This window comes from Macaca thibetana, chromosome X (genome assembly GCF_024542745.1).
Source record: "Macaca thibetana thibetana isolate TM-01 chromosome X, ASM2454274v1, whole genome shotgun sequence".
In the NCBI taxonomy this organism is placed as follows: Eukaryota; Metazoa; Chordata; class Mammalia; order Primates; family Cercopithecidae; genus Macaca; species Macaca thibetana.
The window spans coordinates 46,640,657-46,665,124 of record NC_065598.1 but is presented as its reverse complement, the minus strand read 5'-3'; the positions used below and the strand labels follow the sequence as shown (position 1 = coordinate 46,665,124).

Genomic DNA, 24,468 nt, shown 5'->3' with positions numbered 1-24,468 from the left:
AGTGAGATCCTGTCTCAAAAACGGAAAAAAAAAAAAAAAAAAAAAGGAATGCAAATGGTGAAAATGGAAGGCTTAGTTCCCTCCTGTTCTCATCTTTGTTTTTCTTACTTATATTTTGGTTCTTCTCAAATTTTCTTAATTAACATTCACCATTTTCCTCTCGGTTTCCTTTTCATGTTCTCCTTACAACAACACATATTTATTGAAAACCTTTTTATCTGAACAGTAGGGGTTCTGCCCTTAGGTAGTTTACAGTCACATCTTGTCTTTCTCCTTTTCTAACCACCCATGATTGTGTCTTCGTGTAGCCACTATCACATTTCTTGTTGAGACAGGGTTTTGCTCTGTTACCCAGGCTGGAGTGTAGTGGTATGATCACGGCTCACTGCAGCCTCAACCTCCCAGGCTCAAGCGATCCTTCCAACTCAGCCTCCCGAGCAGCTCGACTACAGGCGCATGCCACCATGCCCAGCTAATTTTTTTACTTTTTGTAGAGACGAGGTCTCACTGTGTTGCCCAAGCTGGTCTTGAACTCCTGGGCTCAAGTAATCTTCTTGCCTTGGCTTCCCAAAGTGCTGGGATTATAGGTGTGAGCCACCACACTCGACCCCACTATCACATTTTCTTACCCATCTATACATATACACACCTTTACTTGTGATGATTGTTCATATAAATATTTATAATGTATCTATGAATATAAAAGTATTATATTCATCATATACATGATTGGGGTATAACTGACATACAATAAACTATGTATATATTTTAAATGTATAAAGTTTTGACACACACATCTACATACATTTGTGCAACTAGCATCACAACCAAGATAATGTGTCCGTCACCCCCGAAAGTTTCCTTGTATCCTCCTGCTTCCCTGTCTCCTCCCAGAAAACCAATGATCTGCTTTCTGTCACTAAAGATTACAGATAGTCCTTGCTTTGCATGGTGATATGATACCGTAAAAATGACTGTGCAAGCTGAAACTGTGAAAAGCAATCTTAATAAACAATGGGGAAAACTATTATTGTTTAATAACATTTAAAAATTTTGTCAAAACATTAAAAAGCTATATTCCCATTGACTATAAACATATAGGGAAATAAAAAATAATAAAACCAATATGTATTTATATTTAGTATACTATAATTTGAAACACTAGAAACATTGAGAATTACACTTTTATTTATTTGTAAAAACTTATTAAGAGTACAGTGCTTAACTCCCTTTCACTGTATAACTTACAACATGGAGTAAGCACCTTTTCTATCCCTTGGCAAATTGTCATATTCCCTTCTAAGTGTGGATTAAGTTTCCAACATTTTGTTCTTTGTGCTTTCAATGTTGTAAAATACTTCCAAGAATTCCTTTAATATGCACTTTTTCACTAGTATCACTTCCTCTGGGACACCTTCACTCTTTTCACCATACCATTTTCTTCATTTATGTTGATAAGTTTGCCTTCACTAAGTTCTTTTTGGCTGTAAACCTAGAGCTTCTACAACAGCAGCATATCCCCATATTCCCATGGTTAGCTATTTCTTTTATAACTCCATTCATCTTTGATTGAAATTTCTCTTCTACTGTTATCACTTTTTATTTCTTTCAATGTTTCGTAGAATTCTCCAGTGAAACCATCTGGGCCTGGAGGTATTTTTAGGGGAAGTTTTAAATTACAAATTCAATGTTACTAATAACTTTGGGGCTATTCAAATGATCTATTTCACGTGGGTCGAGTTTGGTAGTTTGTTCAGGGAACCTCCGAGGAAGGTAGGAAAAATAAAGCAGAGAAATGAAAAACAGAGCACACACACACACACACACACACACACACACACACACACACAAAATAAAAGGGCACGCTGAAGTCCTAACATATTACTAATTGCATCAAATATAAGTGGTCTAAACCAATTAAAAGACAGATTGACACAGCAGATTTAAAAATATGATCCAAATATATGCTGTCTAAATAAAACATACTTAAAATACAAGGATATAAGTAGGTTGAAAGTAAAATAATGGAGAAAGACATATGATGCAAACATCACTCAAAAGAAAGCAAAAGTGACTATATTAACATCAGATAAAGTAGACTTCATAGTAAAGAAAATTACTAGAGATGAAGAGGATTATATAATGATAAAAGTGTCATTCCATCAAGAAGACATAGCAATCATAAATGTGTGTGCACCAAACAACAGTGCTCCAAAACACGTGAGGCAAAAATGAACTGAACTCAAAGGGGAAATGGACAAATCCATGATTATAGCTATAGACTTCAACCTCTCTCAGTAATTGATAGAACCAATAAACAGAAAATCAACAAGAGTACAGAAGAACTCAACACTACCACCAACTAACAGAGTTGAAAGAATTGACATTTATGGAATACTCTATGCAACAACAGCAGCATACACTTATTTTTAAGCACCCATGGAACATGTACTATGACAGATCATATCCTGGGCCATAAAATAAATCTCAACAAATTTAAATAACTGGAATTATTTAGAGTGTGTTTTCTGATCACAGTGGAATCAAAACTAGAAACTGGCCGCGCACAGTGGCTCACACCCATAATCCCATCACTTTGGGAGGCCAAGGTGGGAGGACTGCTTGAGCCCAGAAGTTCGAGACCAGCCTGGGCAATATAGTGAGATCTCATCTCTTAAAAGAAAATAATAAAATGCTCCAAGTCCAAGATATAAGAACATTAAGAAGTTTTTTCTTTGGTGTTGGCTGTATTCTTAAATTCTACATTAAGTGACTTTTTTTTTTAATACTTTAAGTTCTAGGGCACATGTGTACAACGTGCAGGTTTGTTACATATGTATACTTGTGCCATGTTGGTGTGCTGCACCCATCAACTCGTCAGCACCCATCAACTCGTCATTTACATCAGGTATAACTCCCAATGCCATCCCTCCCCATAATAGGCCCCAGTGTGTGATGTTCCCCTTCCAGAGTCCAAGTGATCTCATGGATCAATTCCCACCTATGAGTGAGAACATGTGGTGTTTGGTTTTCTGTTCTTGCGATAGTTTGCTGAGAATGATGGTTTCCAGCTGCATCCATGTCCCTACAAAGGACACAAACTCATCCTTTTTTATGGCTGCATAGTATTCCATGGTGTATATGTGCCACCTTTTCTTAATCCAGTCTGTCACTAATGGACATTTGAATAATGAAAAATGTAAACACATTTATATGATGTTATTCTGAAAATTTACAGACATTAACATTTCTTTTTTTAAGCTTTGTGGTTTTAATTTTGCACTAAAAGTAGACATACACATTTATTTTTCTGCTAAGCAGTTTTCTTCTTAAATTATCAGTCTCATATGGGTGTGATATTTAATAGTGATTTTCTTTTAAATGGAAAAGACACCTTTCTTGTTTCAAATCTCTGTATACATATCTAAGATGGAATTTTACTAAAAAATAAAAGTGACAGTATTTAGTATAAAAAAAATAATAAAAAAAAAGAAAACTAGAAATCAGTAACAGAAAGATAACAAGAAAACCTCCAAACACTTGGAAACCAAAAATCACACTTTGAAATAATCCATGGGTGAAAGAAGAAATTTCAAGAGAAGTTAAAAAAAAATACACTTAAGAGAACGAAAATGAAATTCAACATACCAAAATTTATGAGACACGGTTAAAGCAGGTGCTGAGAGGAAAATTTATAGTACTACATGCTTACATTAGACAAGAGAAAAAGCTTCAAATCAATAAATTAAGTTCTCAACACTAGAAACGAGAAAAAAGGAGCAAAATAAACCCAAAGTAAGCAGAAGGATAAAAATAATAAAGACCAGGAATCAATGAGATTAAAAACAGAAAAGTAATGGGCCGGGTGCACTGGCTCACACTTGTAATCCCAGCACTTTGGGAGGCCGAGGTGGGCAGATTGCTTGAGCCCAGTAGTTCAAGATCAGCCTGGGCAACATGGTGAAACCCCTGTTTCTACAAAAAAACAAAAACAAAAAAACCCCAAAAAACAAAAATTAGCCCGGCATGGTGGCATGCACCTGTAGTCTCAGCTACTTAGGAGGCTGAGGCAGGAGGATCACTTGAGCCCAAAAGGTCCACGCTGTAGTGAGCTGTGATCATGCCACTGTACTCCAGCCTGAGTGACAGAGTAAGACCCTGTCTCTAAAAACAAAACAGAAAAATAAAAAGAGTGTTCTGTGAAATGATCAAGATAACTGACCAACCCATAGCAAGAAAAAAAGATAAGACAAAAATTGCCAATAATAGGAATGAAAGAGGGATACTATTTTTTTTAACTTGTTTCAAGTATGTTCACAATTGTTCACTAAAGCATTTTTATGTTGGCTGCTTTAAAATCTTTGTTAAACTATTCTAATATCTGGCATCTTGGTGTCGGCATCTGTTTTTGGTCAGGTTAAGATCTTCCTGATTCTTGATGAGTAGTTTTTTACTGAAACCTAGACATTTGGGGTATTACGAGACTCTGGATCTTATGCAAACCTTTGATTTTGGTTGGCTTCCTATGACACTATCTGGCTGGAGATCAGGGTTGGGGGCAATGCCTTGTTACCACGAGGTGGTTGTATAAGACCTAGTTCACCATTTGGCCTGTGTCAACATCCCTGTTACTGTTGGGTGGGGCTGAGAGCTTCAGCTCCCCACTAGGCTTCCACGGACATCTCCATTGCTGGGATTGGTAAGAATGCCTTGCTATTGTTTCTTGCATGGCCTCCACTGACACTGCTGAACAGAGGTGAAAATCCTGACTGTCCACTCAGTCTCCTCTAACACAACCCCAGATGTCGTACACCATTGCTGTCTAGGCTCCCTACTCCATCTTTGCTAGAGAAGGTTGGGATGGCCCAAAATATTTTTCTGTGGTGTTTGACTGGAGAAGAGTTTTCTGTTTAAAAGTTTTCCACGTTGGCCAGGCACAGTGATTCATGCCTGTAATCCCAGCACTTTGGGAGGCCAAAGTGGGTGGATCACTTGAGGTCAGGAGTTTCAGACCAGCCGGGCCAACATGGTGAAACCCCACCTCTACCAAAAATACAAAAATTAGCTAGGTGTGGTGGTGTGCACCTGCAATCCCAGCTACTTGGGAGGCTGAGGCAGGAGAATCACTTGAACCAGGGAGGTGAAAGTTGCAGTAAGCAGAGATGGCGCCACTGCACTCCAGCCTGGGTGCCAGAGACTGAGTCTCAAAAAAATAATAATAATAAAATAAAAAAATAAAGGTTTCCCGTCTGATAGGCTGCCCCTTTCCTGGTCATTTGGCTAGAGAGGACAGGCTTTTTTTAGTTTTTGTTTTTTGTTTTTTGCTGGTTTGTGCTTCTGGGTTGCTAGCTTCTCCAGCACCAATGCTGGGAGCAAAAAGAAATCCCAGGGAACATAAAACTGGGTTGTTCCTCAGGTCTCAAGGACTCTAGCTGTTCTGCTTTCTTCTGATCTTTCAAAGTCTTATGTTTGCATTATATAAAATGCTCAGGGTTTTTAATTGTACTTAGTGGGAGGCATAGGGAAAACCACACCTACTCCATCTTTTTGGAAGTAGAAGTCTAGCCAAGATTGAATTTTAAAATGAAAGCAACACAGGGAATACTATGAACCATTTTATACAGGTAAATTCAACAATTTAGATGAAACAAACCTGTACCTTAAACTACAAACTACCCAAAGTCACCCAGTTTGAAATAGTTACAGGGCTATTCAAATTATCTATTAAAGGACTCAAATTTGCCATGTGTAGTGGCTCATGCCCGTAATCCCAACATTTTGGTAGGCTGAGGTGGGAGGATCACTTGAGCCCAGGAGTTTCAGACCAGGCTGGCCAACACAGGAAGACTTCGTCTCTACAAAAAATTCTCAAAAAATTAGCTGCGTATTGTGGCACAGGCCTGTGGTCCCAGCTCCTGGGAGGCTGAGGTGGGAAGATTGCTTGGACTTAGGAGGTTGAGGCTGCAGTGAACTGTGATTGTGCCATTTCACTGCAGCCTGGGTGACAGAGCAAGGCCTCAAACAAACAAACAAAAATAACAACAACAAAAAGAACTCAAATTTATAGTTATAGTTAAGCAAATTCCCAAAGAGAAGCCTCTAGGTCCGGAGTGTTTCATTGGAGAATTCTATCAAACATTTTAAGAATTAACTCTAGTTCTACACCATTTCTTCCAAAAACTGGAAGAGGAAGCAATATTTCCCAACTAATTTTATAAGGCCAATATTACCCTGATACAATACAGATATAAATATCATGAGAGGTTGGGCGCACTGGCTCATGGCTGTAATCTCAGCACTTTGGGAGGCCAATGCTGGAGGGCTGCTTGAGGCCAGGAGCTTGAGACCAGCCTGGGCAACATAGTGAAACCCTGTCTCTATAAAAAATACAAAAATTAGCTGGGCGTGGCAACAAACACTTGTAATCCCAGCTACTCAGGAGGCTGAGGCAGGAGGATCACTTGAGCCTAGGAGGTGGAGGTTGTACTGGGCTTGAGATGGTGCCACTGCACTCCAGCCTGGGCAACAGAGCGAGACCCTGTCTCTCACATTATATATATATATAAAAATTATATTATAAATTATATAAGACTACAGGTCACTATTCCTCGGGAACATAAAAATAAGACATGAAAATATATAGACATAACAATTTCCAACAAGATATTTGCAAATCAAATCAAGCAATATAAAAATATAATATAATCCCTGATCAACTTGGTGCTATGGACTGAATTGTGTCACTCCCAAAGTGACTGTATTTGGAGACAAGACCTACAGGAGGTAATTAAGCTTAAATAAGGTCATAAGGGAAAGGTCATGTGAGCACACAGTGAGGAGGAGGCAAGCAAGGAAGACAGACCAGAAACTGAACTCTGCAAGACCTTGATCTGGGACTTCCAGCCTCCAGAACTTTGAGAAATAAATTTTTGTTGTTTAAGCCATCCAGCCTGTGATATTTTGTTATGGCAGCCCAAGTTGACTAACACTCAGGTTTGTTCCAGCAATGCAAGGCTGGTGCAATATTAAAAAAATCAATCAATGTAATCTATAACATTAACAGGTTGAAGAAGAAAAAAATCACCTGATCATATCATTTGATAGGGATCATTTCAGTTGACAAAATTGAAAACCCATTTACAAAAAAAACTACCACACACTAGAAGTAGAGGTGAACTTCTTCAACTTGACAAAGAACATCTATGAAAAACCCTATAGCGGCCAGACGTGGCGGCTCATGCCTGTAATCTCAGCACTCTGGGAGGCTGAGACGGGCAGATCACAAGGCCAGGAGATCGAGACGATCCTGGCTAACACGGTGAAACTCCGTCTCTACTAAAAATACAAAAAATTAGCTGGGCGTGGTGGTGGGCGCCTGTAGTCCCAGCTACTTGGGAGGCTGAGGCAGGAGAATGGCATGAACCCGGGAGGTGGAGCTTGCAGTAAGCTGAGATCGCACCACTGTACTCCAGCCTGGGGGACAGAGCGAGACTCCGTCTTAAAAAAAAAAAAAGAAAAAAAGAAAAACCCTATAGTTAATATCATACTTAATATATTGAAAGACTAAAAGCCTTCCACCTAAGATTGGGAACAAGACAAGGATGTCTGCTCTCTCCACTGCTATTTGACATATTACTAGACATTTTAGCTACTAGAATAAGGCAAGAAAAGAAATAAAAAGTAAACAGATTGGAAAGAAAGAAAGAAAACCATGTTTATTTGCAGGTGACATGATGGTTTACACAGAAAATCCTAAGGAATCTCTTTTTTTTTTTTTTTTTTTTAAATAAAACTGCCAGAACTAAGTAATTCAGCAGGGTCACAGGAACACAAGATCAACACACAAAAATTGGTTGTATTTGTATATACTAGCAATGACCATGTGGAAACCTAAATTATAAATACAATACCATTAACAATTGCTCAAAAATTTTTAACACTTAAGTATACATTTAGCAAAATGTGTACAGGACTTGTACAGATGTCAATTCTCCCCAAGTGATATAGGTTTAATACAATCCTTATGAAAATCCAGCAAGATTTTTTGTATATATGGAAAGCTTATTATAAAATTTGAATGGAAAGACAAAGAAAATGGAATAGCCACAGCAATTTTGAAAAAAGAATAAAGTGGGAAGAATCAACTTACCTGATTTTGAACTTTGACCTATGCCTCCCATCTTAACAAAATTCAAAATGGTTCATGCATTTAAATGTAAAACTATAAAACTCTTAAAAGAAAACATAGGAGAATATACCTACACACACACACACATATATATATATATATATTTTTTTTTTTTTTTTTTGAGACGGAGTCTCTCTCTGTTGCCCAGGCTGGAGTGCAGTGGTGTGATCTCGGCTCACTGCAAGCTCCACTTCCTGGGTTCACGCCATTCTCCTGCCTCAGCCTCCCGAGTAGCTGGGACTACAGGCGCCCGCCACCACACCTGGGTAATTTTTTTGTCTTTTTTAGTAGAGACGGGGTTTCACCATGTTAGCTAGGATGGTCTCGATCTCCTGACCTTGTGATCCACCCGCCTCGGCCTCCCAAAGTGCTGGGATTACAGGCGTGAGCCACCGTACCCAGCCGAGAATATTTTTGAGACATAGAGCTAAGTGAAAAGTTCACAGCACGACATTAAAAGCATGATCCAAAAGAAAAAAAAAAATCAATAAATCGAACTTCATCAAAATCATAAACTTACACTTTGTGAATGACCCTGTTAACAGGATGAAAAGTCAATCTATAAATAGACTGGGAGAAAATATTTGCAAATCACATGTTTGACAATGGATTCATATCTCAAATTTATAAGTAATTCTCAACACTTGATAGTAAAAAAAAAACAAAGAATCTGATTAGAAAACAGGCAAAGATATATTTCACTGAAAAGGGTATATGGATGGCAAATAGAAAGCTCAGTCAAAAAACCTTAAGACTAGCTCCAAGTTAAAAGGCAAGTCTGAGAATAACTTCATACCATGGGGCTAAATAGGCCTGAATTTATATAGTTCTTAAAAATGTTAATTGAACTCATTTGATTTTGAAAATCTGTTGAAGGACATGAAAACAAATTATTTATTAATGTTCCAATATAATTTCATATCACGAAGATTTAATTTTTAAGGCGACTTACAAAATCCAGAAAGTAAAATCACAAGACATAGTTTGACCCATGCAAAATGATGATAGTTAAGGGTTGCTGCGATAAGCAGCTGTGGTTGAGGAAATTAGGTACTTCAAACAAAGTTTAGGTACTCCAACCAAATCCTAAACAGGCTGAGCCTCCAATATGGCTGGCTCATATTGAAAGCCAAAAGAGAAATCCAAGGAAGATGATAAAAATATGGAGATTTCCATTAAATTCAGAAAATAAGATAAACATATTTCATAATAAAATTGTTCTCAAAGTGTCATCCCCAGATTAGTGGCATCAGTATCGTGTTGGGAGTTGTTAGAAATGCAAATTCTCAGACCTCGCACCTCAGATCTGCTGAACCAAAAACTGGGGGTGAGGTTAAGAAATCTGTTCTAACAAGCCCTCCAAATGACTCTGATGCACCCTGAAATTTGAGAATTACTGTTCCATAGGAAAGGCTACATACTACAGTACAAGTCTTATTGATATTTTCTAAAAAACAGAAACTGATATACCTACCAAGAGCAACCAGTTAAGGATTTCATTAAGGAATTCAATATGATCAATAATTTAATAGTCTGCCTTGTTGTTCCATTAAAACTAAGAGTTTCATATGATAGGCAAAGAACTATGGGAAACAGAAGAGATTTACCAACAATTCACAGCACTTATAATGGTAAATATTTGCAGCCCTCAGAACAAATATTAGAGCACTGAAGCCACACATGAATTAGGAACGCACATCCCTATATTTGAAAACAACTTAAACTCTTTTAGTTCCTAAAATTACTGTTCTTAGGCTGAGTGCGGGGGCTCACACATTTAATTCTAGCACTTGGGAGGCTGAGGTGGGCAAATTACTTGAGGCTGGGAGTTTGAGACCAGACTGGCCAATATGGTGAAACCCCTTCTCTACTAAAAACACAAAAATCAGCTGGGCATGGTGGCACATGCCTGTAAACCCAGCTACTCAGGTGGCTGAGGCACGAGAATCACTTGAACTCAGGAGGCGGAGGTTGCAGTGAGCTGACATCATGCCACTGCGCTCCAGCCTGAGTGATAGAGCGGGACTCTGTCTCAAAAAATTAAAAAAATGAAAATAAATTACTGTTCTTAAACTGTTGCTCCATTCTTGCTACCCTGCTTATCCATGGCTCACTTAACAGATAACATTTTTAAAGTGGTACATGGGCCATTTTCCACTCAGCCTAAAAGATTAAAATCACCTCCAATGAGTAGACAATTGATACTGACTTACCAACAAGACCAAAGTCAAGATGTTAGTCACACTCAATAATCCTCGGAGTATCAATGGAATGGTGATGGTCAACTCAGCACCAGGGCTGCTATAGTTGTACAAAAATACTGACAACAAGGACATGAAAACGCTCAACTCCTATGTTCATTCATGATGCTATTCTGATTTTTAGGGGGCAGGAGATGGTGCTGATGAGCCAGTAAGTTTTGAGACATATGCTGAGCAAGGCTGTGGAGCTTTAATTAACAGGGCATAGGCAGCCTCTCTGTGGGTAGGACAGCCTGGGTTTCTAGAAATGATTCCAACAAGCATTTCTGGAGCATGACTAGGTCTTGAAAACCTAGTACTAGGAGCAGAGAATTCAAGGATGTTATCTCTGCCCTTACAAAAATCTAATATGTAATCGAAATAGATGGGTGTACAATAAGATCTACAATTTCTCACAGTAACCAGCAGGTCCCACTAGCCCCTTTATTTGGCACTCTACATTCTATTCATTCATTCATTCACTCAAACTTTTACTCAACATTTTGTTTAATGCCAACCTTTGTGTAAAGTACTGGAAACACAAAGACCAGAAAGAAAAAATGGCTTCCAAAATCAGTCGCTACTCTTTAGCTGAACTTATTACTTATTACTTCCTCTGGCAGAAAAGTCTTTCTCTCCTCTTTCTTCAAAACCAAAGCCCTCTCCTACTTCAATTTTCTTCTCAGGTCTAATGCAAATGAAGGTCATGTGCTTATAGTCAACTCAATCATTCAGTAATCCCCTTTTATTTGGGTTTATGCATTTTACAAACTCTTATGTTTTTGGCCCTCTGTTTATAGGTACCATTACTCTATGTTTTTGATCCTCTATTTATAGATACTATTACTTTAAGGCCCTATATTATATATAAGTTATATATAATATGCTATATATAATACATAAGTTACATATTATATATGGTATATATAATACATAAGTTATATATAATATATACGTTATATGTTATATATAATATATTAATGTTTATGTGTTATATGTATAATATATAAACATATATATGTTATATGTATAATATATAAACATATATATGTTATATGTATTATATAAACATATATATGTTATATGTATTATATAAACATATATTATATATGTTATATATTATATATATGTTATATATATGTTTTATATATATATCTATAACTTCCCACAGGTGTTTCTATACTTTGAATGTGTCTCCAAAAGTTTGTGTACTGGAGCTTTAATCCCCAATGTGACAGTGTTGGGAGGTGGGGTCTTTAAAAGATAATTGGGTATTGAGGGTAGAACGCTCATGAATTGACTAATGCTGTTACAGCAGCAGTTAGTTCTTGTGGGAATGAGTTCCTGCAGGAGTGAATTAATTCTCATAAGAGTGGGTCATCATAAAAATGAGCTTGGCTCACTCTTGTGATCTCTTAAACACATGTTCACTTGTCCTCCTTCTTTTCTCACATGTTATGACACAGTATAAAAGCCCTTGTCAGAAGCTGCTGCCATGCCCTTGGACTTCCCAGTCTTTAGAACTGTGAGTCAAATACTTCTTTATAATTTATACAGACTCAGCCAGGTGCGGTGGCTCATGCCTGTAATCCCAGCACTTTGGGAGGCCAAGGCGGGCAGATCATGAAGTCAGGAGTTCGAGAACAGCCTGTCCAGCATGGTGAAACCCTGTCTCTACTAAAAAAAATACCAAAAAAATTAGCTGGGCATGGTGGCACATGCCTGTAATTCCAACTACTTGGGAGGGTGAGGCAGGAGAATCTCTTGAACCTGGGAGGCAGAGGTTGCAGTGAGCCAAGATGGTGCCACTGCACTCCAGCCTGGGTGACAGAGCAAGACTCTGTCTCTAAATAAATAAATAATACAGACTTAGGTATTGTTATAACAATAGTAAACAGACTAAGACAGGCATTATGTAATTCTGTTTCTCTCAGAAGACTAATAAATGCTACTGACTGTTGAGTCAGACTTGGAAATTCTTGTCTCCAAAATTTTATCATAATTTCAGATTGGACTTCAAATGGTCTTATCCTATGAATAATGGGCACACACTATGTCACTAAATACATGAGCCTGACTTTAACTACTGGCCTATTATAGCCTGGTAAAATCTGCTACTGGTCTGAGTGAATTGGTGAAGATGGTATGTGACTTTGTACTATAAATGCATAATTAGCCACTCTAAGTTTCTCCCCAAATGGCAGACAGATAAACATGAGAGCATTTATTCCCTAAGTCAAAGGTGCAAGCATGCAAATACCTGAGAGAAGGCTGTGGAACAGTGTCTGGACTGGCTGGTACCTGGACTCCCTTTTCCCATTCTTCCTTCCATGTATCAGCAAAGAGGTAATAGCTATCAGGATTAATGTGGTGAGAATCTGGAAGTTTCATGGCACTGATGAGGTCCTTCCGGAATACCTGGAAAGATATTGCACATATCTTGAGAAGACCATCACTATGCAACTGATACCATTCAATGTTCTCCTTTTAAAAAGGCCATCCCCAACCACTCTACTTCCAACAAAAGAAACATCTCTAACTTCCTAAATGGCCAGATCAACTTCTGTTTGGAAAGGTCTGAAGTACTGACAAGGAAGCTAGCTTATTTGGGATTTAATAAAGGGTAATGGAATCCTTCCTGAATTATTTTCTTGGGTTCTCTAAATTTAAATCAACAATATAGGTTACTCAAAACAGTCTGTATAAAGCAATCCTTAACTCTCTTAAATTAAGCAACAAGTTTCACTGATAGTTAATAATTTGGGCATCACCTCATTTTAAAATTTATTTAGAAATAATTGTAGGCTTAAAGAAAAGTTATCAAATAGTACAGTTTCCATATATCCTTCACTTAGTTTCCTCTAATTGTTTACACTTTATATAGCCAGAGTTCAATTACCTAAACCAGGAAAGTAGTACTGCTATAATACTATTAATTAATGTATAGACTTCATTCAAATTTTCACTATTTTTCTCCCTAATGTCTTTCTGTTCCAGAATTTTATTTTATTTTTTTGAGACAGGGTATCAATATGTTACCTGGGCTGGAGTGCGATGGTGTAATTTTGGCTCACTGCAACCTCTGCCTCCGGGGCTCAAGCGATCCTACCACCTCAGCCTCCTGAGTAGCTGGGACTACAGACACATACCACCATGCCTGGCTAATTTTTGTAATTTTTTTTTTTTGTAATTTTTGTAGAGGCAGGATTGACAGGTTGCCCAGGCTGGTCTCAAACTCCTGAGCTCAAGTGATCTGCCTGCCTTGGCCTCTCAAAGTGCTGGGATTATAGGTGTGAGGCACAGTGCCTGGCCTTAGAGTGCCTTTAATGAGGCAGTGGTTAAATAGTTGTGGCAATTGCCAATCTGCTAAACTACTATCTTTGGGAAAGATGGTGCTGTGGGAAATCCTTCCTTAGATCTGGAAAGTGTTTGTCAACATCCTAAAATATCTCATTATTTTCCAAGTGAAAGTCTTTACAAAATATATCAACTGATTACAAAACATAAGCCATATCTTCATACTTGACATAACTGCTTATGAAATCTGCCCTACATAGTTTCCTAACCCGAAAACATATTGCAGTGGATTGAATGGTGGCCTCCAAAAAGATATGTCCACATCCTAGTTCCCAGAAACTATGGATATTACCTTATTTGGAAAAAGGGTCTTTGCAGATGTAATTAAGTTAAGATCTTCAGGTGAAGATATCATTCTGGAATATCCAAGTGGGCTGTAAGTCGAATGACAAGTGTCCTTACAAGAGAAAGGTGGAGGGAGATTTGAGATGGAAGAGGAGGAGGTAGTGTGATCATGGAGGCAGAGATTAGAGTGATTTATTGATCCACAAATCAATGAATGCTGACATCCACCAAAAGCTGGAAGAGGCAAAGAAAGAATCTCGCTTAAAACCTATGGAGGGAGCACAGACTGGCTGATTTTTTACTTTTGGCCTTCATACTGTGAAAGAATAAATTCCTACTGTTTTAAGCTACCTCATTTGTGTTAATTTGTTATTATAGCCCTAGAAAACTAATACACATGTTTATCAAACAGAAGAGTAACTTGAAGGCTATAGACAAAGGTATACAAAAGCAGAGGCCAATGAAATGTGGTCCTTGTCTATGGCTTCAGAAATACTCAAACCTGGCCAGGCGCGGTGGCTCATGCCTGTAATCCCAGCACTTTGGGAGGCCGAAGCGGGTGGATCGCAAGGTCAGGAGATCAAGACCATCCTAGCCAACATGATGAAACCTCATCTCTACTAAAAACGCAAAAATTAGCCGGGTGTGGTGGCGCATGCCTGTAGTCCCAGCTACTCGGGAGGCTGAGGCAGGAGAATTGCTTGAACCCAGGAGGCGGAGGCTGCAGTGAGCCAAGATTGTGTGACTCCACTCCAGCCTGGGCAACAGAGTGAAACTCTGTCTCAAAAAAAAAAAAAAAAAAAAAGTAAAAAGTACTCAAACCTCCATGAAGGTGAAGTCTGGGAAACCATCATCCAATTCATACCTGTTTTTCTTAAGTAAATGAAAACTAAATCCAATGACTATTATAATTTTCCCTTCCCCTTTAGAGAAAAACAGCAGGCATGTGATAAGCCTGATTTCAATTTTACAAGCTAGCCACATTAAAGAGCATCAGATGTAAGTTTTCTAGAGAAGCATTTTTACTTAAGGCAGAGTGTGAGAGGCTGCCTTATCTTGCTATGGAAGTCAAACATCTCAAGCATGAGACAGAACATAAAATGCTGAGTGGATGGGAATGTCAGTTCAGTACTCAGGCAGAAGATATGTGCAAAGTGATATAAAACATATTTGCCGGCCGGGCGCGGTGGCTCAAGCCTGTAATCCCAGCACTTTGGGAGGCCGAGACGGGCGGATCACGAGGTCAGGAGATCGAGACCATCCTGGCTGACACAGTGAAACCCCGTCTCTACTAAAAAATACAAAAAAACTAGCCGGGCGAGGTGGCGGGCGCCTGTAGTCCCAGCTACTCGGGAGGCTGAGGCAGGAGAATGGCGTGAACCCGGGAGGCGGAGCTTGCAGTGAGCCAAGATCACGCCACTGCACTCCAGCCTGGGCGGCAGAGCGAGACTCTGTCTCAAAAACAAAACAAAACAAAACAAAACAACCAAAAAAAAAACATATTTGCCACACTGGTCTCATTAACCTGCTTTTGATAAGAAAAGGCATTTTTAAAGTTTTTGAACTGAAAACAAAATAACTATAGCAAATCCCTATTAGTGAGGAGAATTTTATATACAGACAGTGGCACACATATACATATATATTTGTATATATTTTCATAAAGAAACAATAAAAGAATAAACCAAAAACTTAACAAAAAGATTAACTCTGCAGAGTGAGGAGAAAACAGGGAGGGGAAAGAGACTTATAGAAAAGTTACCAAAATAGTTGAGCTGAATCTAGCTGGATCTCTCAATATATTTTGTTTTACAGTTTGAAGTTTGAAGCAGGCAAATATTTTATATAATTAAAAAATCTTAGGCCGGGCATGGTGGCTCACGCCTGTAATCCCAGAACTTTGGGAGGCCAAGGCGGGTGGATCACGAGGTCAGCAGATTGAGACCATTCTGGTTAACATGGTGAAACCATGTCTCTACTAAAAATACAAAAACTTAGCGGGGCATGGTGGCGGGCCCCTGTAGTCCCAGCTACTTGGGAGGCTGAGGCAGGAGAATGGCGTGAACCCAGGAGGCGGAGCTTGCAGTGAGCTGAGATCACACCACTGCACTCCAGTCTGGGCGACAGAGTGAGACTCCATCTCATAAATAAATAAATAAATCTTAAAGGAATATGGGTCTGGGACAGACTACCTGGATGGGCATACTGGTTTCACTACTGAGTAGCTTTCAGCAAGTTATCCAAATTCTGAGTCTCAATTTATCTATAAAATGGGGATAATAACTCTCACCTCATAAGGGTTGCAAAGATTAAATGGGTGAACCTGTATAAAGGACTTAGCACAGTATGGAGCTCATAGTAATTTCTAAATAAATGCTAGATGGTGTTATTTTATTATCATCATCATAGCATTCCTTCTAAAATCAGAAACAAGTATATAACTGAGTTCTTCTCCATAGTCCACAAAGTAATTGTTGATGGGGTAAGAGAGATATGAGTTCACAGCTCAGTTAAAATGTGCATGGTTTGGCTCCCAAAGACACAGTTCCCAAGCAAGAGCCCCATCAAGAACTTTAACCAACATTCCAAAGGCCACAAGGTAATGTAGAAACTTCACAAAATAAAACATAGCCATTTGTTGCTAAATTAAAGATAATGAAGGAGGGACCTAGATGCTGACCCTGACCTTTCTAGGTAATGAAGTTGAGAAGTTTTACAAGTTCTTAATAGTGTGTCTATTTTACATGCACTGGTAGTTTTCCCAAAAGTTCCTGAAACAAAAAGCCTTTGTACTTACCAGATAACTGTTCATTTATGGTCAAAGAGGGGATTCACTGGCTAACATACAGTCCAGAAGCTATGCCAAGCCCAACACTGTGTGCACATCTGGCCTGTCAGATGCTTGCAGAAACAAAGGAGGCCTCACTATGAATTCAATTAGAACATCAATGCTCAACCTGCCAGAGCCACAAAATGAAAATGCCCTTTGCAGACAACTCTGACTTTTATTGCTCTCATTAACATCTCTCAGTTGGCAATTTTTTAAAGCACAGCTCCTCTGAACATTTGTGTGACATTTTTCATAGGAAAAGTCAAAACATTAACTTCCTGTATGACACAAAGAGGAACACTGTCTGGTCCATGTGAATAAAGCAGAGAGACTGATCAAGTTTGATTCAGTCACTGAAATCTGAAGCTATACATAACTGACCACAAACTGACATGTCACCCCAAAAGCATAAAACAGCCACAAACTGGTAATTATATTTAAGCAAAATGAATTAATTATAATTATACAATCTTTAGGCAAAAAGTTGTCAGGTTAAGAAGAATCAATAGCAGAGAAAACTTAGCAAAGAACACTGTGCCTAAAACCCTTAAAAACTCTGTTCTTGTATTGTCAAGACATTGCATCCCACATTGATTTTTTTCAATGAATCAAAAAGCTTATTCAATTTCTAAATTTAAAACTTTAAAACCCATGGAAATATTTTTCAAATAGTTTAAAATAACTCTCAGGTTTCTTATAAAGAATAAACAGAACATTTTGATGGCTATGGGCTAACACCAATTGCAACATCAGTTACCATAAAGCAATGCACCTTTGGGTTGCTTAAGTTGGATTATTCCCTTTCCCCCATATCAAACAGAGATGTAATGGAGAATGGGGAGCAACAAAGTCTGATTTAGAGATCTGAGCAGTTTTAGCACAAGAAATAACATCTGAAGGCTGCTTTGCAAATTATTCTCCCTTCCCTCAATGTCCCCTTTTGTGTAATAAGTATGCACTTGTAGCTCAGTGCTCTTTATCTGCTGCAGGTCAGAAAACCAAATAATTAAGCTTGTTAGAAATATAGGTACAATGATATAAACAGGCTTTACTAGAGAGTATGTAGTGCTCTCCACTGAATTAAAATATATGAGCTTTCATTCTGTTGCTATGAAAGTCTTGGATAATAATGAGACTCCAGGCCTACAGATGATATACAGTCAATGTTTTAAGATAGGTTGATATGTTTTACACACCAGACTAGTAGTCGAAAATACCCTAGCTTCTGATAACAAATGGAAGACTTTTTAATAGTCTCCCAAAGTGCTGGGATTGTAGGTATGAGCCACGGCACTCAGCCAGTTACTATGTACTTTTTCTAGGGATTAAAAAAACCAACAACAACTTTAAAGTATGGGCCCTTTTAAGAATCAGATAAGGCTACTATCTCAGAAAAAAATTAACAAAGAACATACCCTTAAAAATCTGTATACAATTTCCAGAAGGTACACAAAGCCCCTGAACCATACAGGGGATTCACATATCCCTAGGAAACTCTTCTCTACGGGATAAATTAGAGGGAGACTTGCATAAGAATCTCACTGATACACTAAATACCAAAGAAAAATATATATCTTTTAATGCAGCCAATTAATCCTCTGCAAAAAGGATAATTTATATTGAACGTCAGTGACTAATTCCCAGTAAAATCGTAAGGCTCAAGAATTCTGGTTTTGTCTCAGACCTGTAGTCAGAAAACAAAACAAAACAATCTCCCGTTTTTATAAGAAGCAAATGGCAGGACAGGCAGCAAATTAACAAATTTTCATGAACCCATCAGAGAAATGAATCACAGCACAAATAGCCAATTCAGAGAGACAGGTGCCTGCAGGGAGACACAGGGCAGAGCATTTGGTTACCTGTGGCAGAAGCCACAGCAGGAACATTAAACTAGAAATTTTGAATCGCTGGATGCTGTGTGGGGACTGATAAGAATATGAAGTTCCTGGGGGCTGTAGTTATGGGAGGGGGGGTCCCAACCGCTTGCAAGCTTTTTCTTCAGAAACCCAATTCCGCTCACACAGGGAAGCTGGGGTGGAGGGCGCGGTACTTGGAGAAAGCACCAGAGCGGTGCTGTCTGGGTTCTTGGTGCTTAGTACCCTGGTTCCCTTACCAAACAAAAGGCTTCATCTGCAGGGGAAGGGTATCAAGTGAGGGCAATGGTGCAGTTTCATCACTGCTGGGAGAAGGGAAAAGCATCCAGCCTCAGCCTCCCTGTGTTACCTAAGGGGCAAAAAGGTAACCTACAGGAGCCTTTGTCCTCAAGGACAAAGGCTGAGAACATCAGAAGGTATCTGCTACAGGCCAATGAGGGAATAGGGGGCAGGGGCAAAAAGGCTCTACCTGAAGACTACCTTCCCCACCACCACTTCCACCCCCAGAAACAGGACCCCTATGCACCCTAAAGACTAAGAAAGAGTTAATGAGAAGATTAGCGAATGCTGCCCCTCCCCCATACCGTCTACTATGCTAAAGCCTCCAGGGATAATACATTGGCTAACAGCTTGGGAGAGCTGCAAGAGACAAAATTCCTATGAGGACAAGCACAAAGAGACCTTGAGCCAAGAGGAGAGACAAAAACAGGGTCACTAGAAGAAGTTGAAGTCTGTGTTACAGCAATAACAAATTTCAAACACTCTCATATATTGCTGGTGTGACTGAAAAATGATGAGCCCCTTTGGAAAACAGCCTCGTAGTTCTTTAAATAGTTAAATGGTTAAGTAGAGTTACTATATGACCCAACAATTCCACTCCTATGTGTGTAATCAAGACAACTGAAAATGCACGTCAACACAAAAACTTGTACCTGAATGTTCAAAGCAGAATTACTCATAATACCTCATAAGTGGAAACAACTCAAATGTCCACCAACTGATGAACAGATAAACAAAATGTGTACTGATAAAATGTAGTATCATTCAGTCATAAAAAGAAACGAAGTGTCCAGGCACGGTGGCTCATGCCTGTAATCCCAGCACTTTGGGAGGCCGAGGCGGGTGGATCACCTGAGGTCGGGAGTTCAAGACCAGCCTGACCAACATGGAGAAACTCTGCCTCTACTAAAAATACAAAATTAGCCAGGTGTGGTGGTGCATGCTTGTAATCCCAGCTACTCAGGAGGCTGAGGCAGGAGAATCGCTTGAACGTAGGAAGTGGAAGTTGTGGTGAGCCGAGATCGCGCCATTGCACTCCAGCCTGGGCAACAAGAGCAAAACTTTGTCAAAAAAAAAAAAAATAAATAAATAAAGGAAGGAAGGAAGGAAGGAAGGAAAGACGGACGGACGGACGGACGAATACATGCTATAACATGAGAGGTGAAAACACTATGTTCAGTGAAAGAAGCCAGACACAAAGGGCACGTGTTGTATGATTCCATTTATATGAAATGTCTACAATAGGGAAATCCATAGAGAAGGAAGGTAAATTAGTGGTTGCCAGGGGTTGCAGGTAGGGAGATGGGGAATTACTGCTAATGGGTAAGGGGTTTCTTTCTGAGGTGATGAAAATGTTCTAAATTATTATTGTAATGGGTTACACAACTCTGAACATACTAAAACCCACTGAATTATACACTTAAAATGGGTGAATTGTATGGTACGAGAATTATATTTCAAGAAAATATGTTAAAAATGGTTTTTAAAAAAGGGTGATTATTGCAGTGTCAATGTACACCACCTGAGAGGTCTTGCTGTTCACTCTCTCCCAGCAATAATGAGGCACCTCTCCTCCTCAATGTGATGTTTGCAGACTGGGTAGGGAGCCTGGGCTGTCACCATCACCCATCAATAAGGTGGTACTTTCACTACCACCATATCCTCCATCATCAGTGGGGGCAACAAGGTGGTGGGAATTTCCACCTCTATGAAGCAGTAGAGACTCCCCAGTCCTGCTTCCCAGAGAAATAAAGAGCTAGGATGGGGAGCTTAGGAATTCAACAACAGGTAGTAAAGAGTCAGCAGCCCTCTTCCCCACTGGCCTGGTTATAGCGGAGGACTACTAAAACAGAAGATTTAAATAAGACTCAGTGTCTAATGACATAATACTGAAAAAGTCCAGGATACAACTGAAAATCACTCATCATACTAAGAACTGGGAGTGAGAAGAGACAATCAACAGGCATCAACACTGAGATCACACAGATGTTAGAATTATCTGACAAGGATTTTAAAATAAAAACGTTTCAACAAGAAATTACAAACACTTTTGAAACAAAAAACAGAAAGTCTCGATGAAGAAATGGAATATATAAGAATAACCAAATGGAAATTTTAGGATAGAATTTTAGGATGCAATTACTGAAATAACAAACTCATAAGATAGGCTCAACCAATGAATGGAATTAATGAACAGAAGACAGAACCGATGAACAAGAGAAATTATTCAATCTGTTCAACAGAATATACACTGAAAAAAAAAAAAAAAAAGAAAAGTGCCTGAGGGACCTGTGGGAAAATAACAAAAGGTCTACCATTCATGCAACTGAAGCCCCACAAGGAGGGGAAAAAGAAGGTGGAGTTGAAAAATATTTGAAGAAATAATGGCTGAAAATTTCCCAAACTTAGTGGAAGATATAAATCTACAGATTCAAGAAGCTGATTAAAGCCCAAAGAGGATAAGCCAAAAGAAATCCATGCCCAGGTACATCATAATCTAACTTTAAAAAACTAAAGACAAAGAAAAATCTCAAAAACAGCTGGGAATGAAATGACTACCTAGAGGAGAACAACCTATCTGAATGGGGGCAGATTTCTCATCAGAAACCATGGAGGCCAGAAGGAAGTAGCATATTTTTCAAGTGCTGAAAGAAAAGTACTGTCAAACCAGAAATCTATATCAAGTGAAAATATCCTTCAAGAATGAAGGAGAAATCAAGACATCCTCAGATGAAGGAAAACTAAGAGAATTTATCACCAGCAGACCTATCCTAAAATAATAGCTAAAGGAAATTCTTCAAACAGAAACAAATGAACAAAAAAGAAAAATGGGAACATCAGAAATAAAGAAGCGTACAAATATGTCGTATTTCTTAAGTGAACCTTAAAACAATTGTCTGAAGCAAACAGGTGCAGCAAATAGGGCCAGGAAAATCAGAAATTGAGAGAAAAGTGATACTCACGCTATCAGAAATAGGGCATAAACTGACGCTTCGAAAAAAGCAGTCAATGGTGGCTGGGCGCAGTGGCTCACATCTGTAATCCCAGCACTTTGGGAGGCCAAGTCGGGTGGATCACGAGGTCAGGAGTTCAAGGACAGCCTGGCCAAGATGGTGAAACCCCATCTCTACTAAAAATACAAAAATTAGCCAGGCGCAGTGGCAGGCGCCTGTACTCCCAGCTACTTGGGAGGCTGAGGCAGGAAAATCGCTTGAACCTGGGAGGTGGAGGTTGCAGTGAGCCGAGATTGCACCACTGCACTCTAGCCTGAGCGACAGAGCAAGATTCCGAATCTAAATAAATAAATTAATTAATTAAAAAAAATAAAAAGCAGCCAATGGCAATATTGCTTCAGTTTCAGGAGCCAAAGAGGAAGAAAGAATTCACAGTGGTTCCATCTGATTCCTCAAAGGCTGCTTTCAGACTCACCTGTGAGTTGATTACCTTTGCCAATTTCCACTTACTTTTACTTCTCTTCTTTTACCAAGGGTTCCTACTATATTCTTCTTGCTGCTTGGGTTCCCAGCCCCTGTTCAATTCCAGGTTTGTTCTCTTTATTCTTGAATTTTGTTCTCACTTCATTATGGAAACTTTGATTATAACTACTCATGAGAAAACACTGATGCTGTCCCATATTTCTTAACTGCCAAAGTTTCAACAAATGTTTACTATACAGTTATTGTACCCTACATAATATGTCCAATGCATATGGGTTAATAAAACAAGATTCAGCATGAATAAAAACTTGAATGTCAGTTCTGCTTTTTCAAATGACCCTGGGCAAATAAATTTCTCTGAGCCTCATCACCTGCAAAACAAACAAACAAACAAAAAACTGGAAAGTACCTACTTTATAGTGTTACTGGAGGAATAGAACAGTAGTATATTACTTCCCCGATGTGCTTGATTATAAAAATCACCTGAGTCACTTTTTAAAATCCAGATCCTAGGCACCTTTCTTGGAAATACTAATTCAGTAGTGTCACAGGGTGGGGTAAGTCTGGAATCATTATTTTAAACAGGCATCCAAGGAGAGTCTCATAACTGTTTAAATTTGGGAAACTAATGTAAAGCTTTTGGGACATAAAACTTCAATAAATGGTAGCTATGAGAGATAGGTATGATAATGTCCATGTTATGCTGACAAATTATTTCAAAGAGATGAAATAAGCCAGCAAAGCAGAACATGGGATCAAGCTCTTCTAATGCAAAGGCTAGTTTTGTCCTACAATATCACCAGGTTTTCCTTTTTATAACAGATTAAATATAAATGAAAACAATTTGCTTTCAGCAGCCTAGGTCCCCTATCCCTTGCAACAAAAAGACTACTATTCCCACTGCCTGGGAGGCAGTAGGCCTCAAAATCCAAAGCCCTTGAATTGCCTTATGTCCTAGGACCAGCTGTCCTCCTAAAAGGGTAGGTAGCAAGGTTTCTTTCTCACTATTCTGTAGTCAAAGTCTCCTCTAGACAGATGGGAAATTTCTTCCACTCCTGTTTATGTGTGTTATATTCCCTAAGTTTTTCTGTATGACATGGACATATATAAATAAACTTTTACTTCTATTGTGCCCAGAAAAATCCCTGGCAAAAGAAATGAAAAGTGACCTCCAAGGAAGAGAGACATGCTCTCTGGTGGACACACCCAAAAGTAACCCACAAAGAGTCACTCCCTTTCTATTAAGGCAGTGGGACCTGTGACTTGCTTCTAAACAACAGAATATGGCAAACATGATGAGATGTCATTCCTTTGATTAGGTCACATTATATAGCAAATGTGATGGGGATGCCACTCCCATGATTATATTATGTTATGTAACACTCCATCTTAGCTGACTGGAGGGAAAGACTCTCCTTGTTGGCTCTGAATAAGTATGCTGCCATGTTGTGAAAGGATCTATGGAAAAGGCCATGTGGCAAGGAACTACAAGTGGCCTTTAGAAACTGAGAGTGCTCTCTGCCAAAAGCAAGAAGGAAAACAGAAACCTCAGTCCTTTAGCTCCAAGGAGACAAATTCTGCCTACAACATGAGCTTGGTGGCAAATTCTTCCCTAGGCAAGCCTCCAGATGAGAACACATCCCATTTTCCACAGTGATTTCAGCCTTGAAAGATCCTGAACAAAGAATCTAGTCACACCATGCCCAGATTACTGACCCATAGAAACTGAGATATAAGTGTGTGCTGCTTTAAGACACGAATTTTGTGATAATTTGTAATGCAGCAATACATAACTAATATATTTTCTATTCTTTTACAGCTAAGGAAGTCTACTCATAGTAGAAGTGAAGATACACAAGGTCATTTTATCATTTAATTATCACAGAGGAAAGTCTGTAGGATTCACTAAACCATGATCAAGTTGAAGGGGAACCCTGGCACTTTGCTGCCTTTTGTGGAAAAGATGACCAGCCTCATA

The 24,468-nt window shown here is 38.9% G+C and overlaps 1 protein-coding gene across 4 annotated transcripts in view; it reads right to left on the bottom strand.

The window, feature by feature from the left end:
* The window catches only part of JADE3 (jade family PHD finger 3), a 150,010-nt gene that overhangs the window by 50,161 nt on the left and 75,381 nt on the right, over window positions 1-24,468 (bottom strand). For 3 of the 4 annotated variants that reach the window (XM_050775587.1, XM_050775586.1, XM_050775585.1), the window contains exon 4: window positions 12,689-12,846. In XM_050775587.1, coding sequence (XP_050631544.1) covers window positions 12,689-12,846 — 158 coding nt within the window. Of the gene's footprint in view, window positions 1-12,688; window positions 12,847-14,077; window positions 14,305-24,468 lie in introns of all 4 variants that reach the window. The other variant, XM_050775588.1, reaches the window with a different exon arrangement.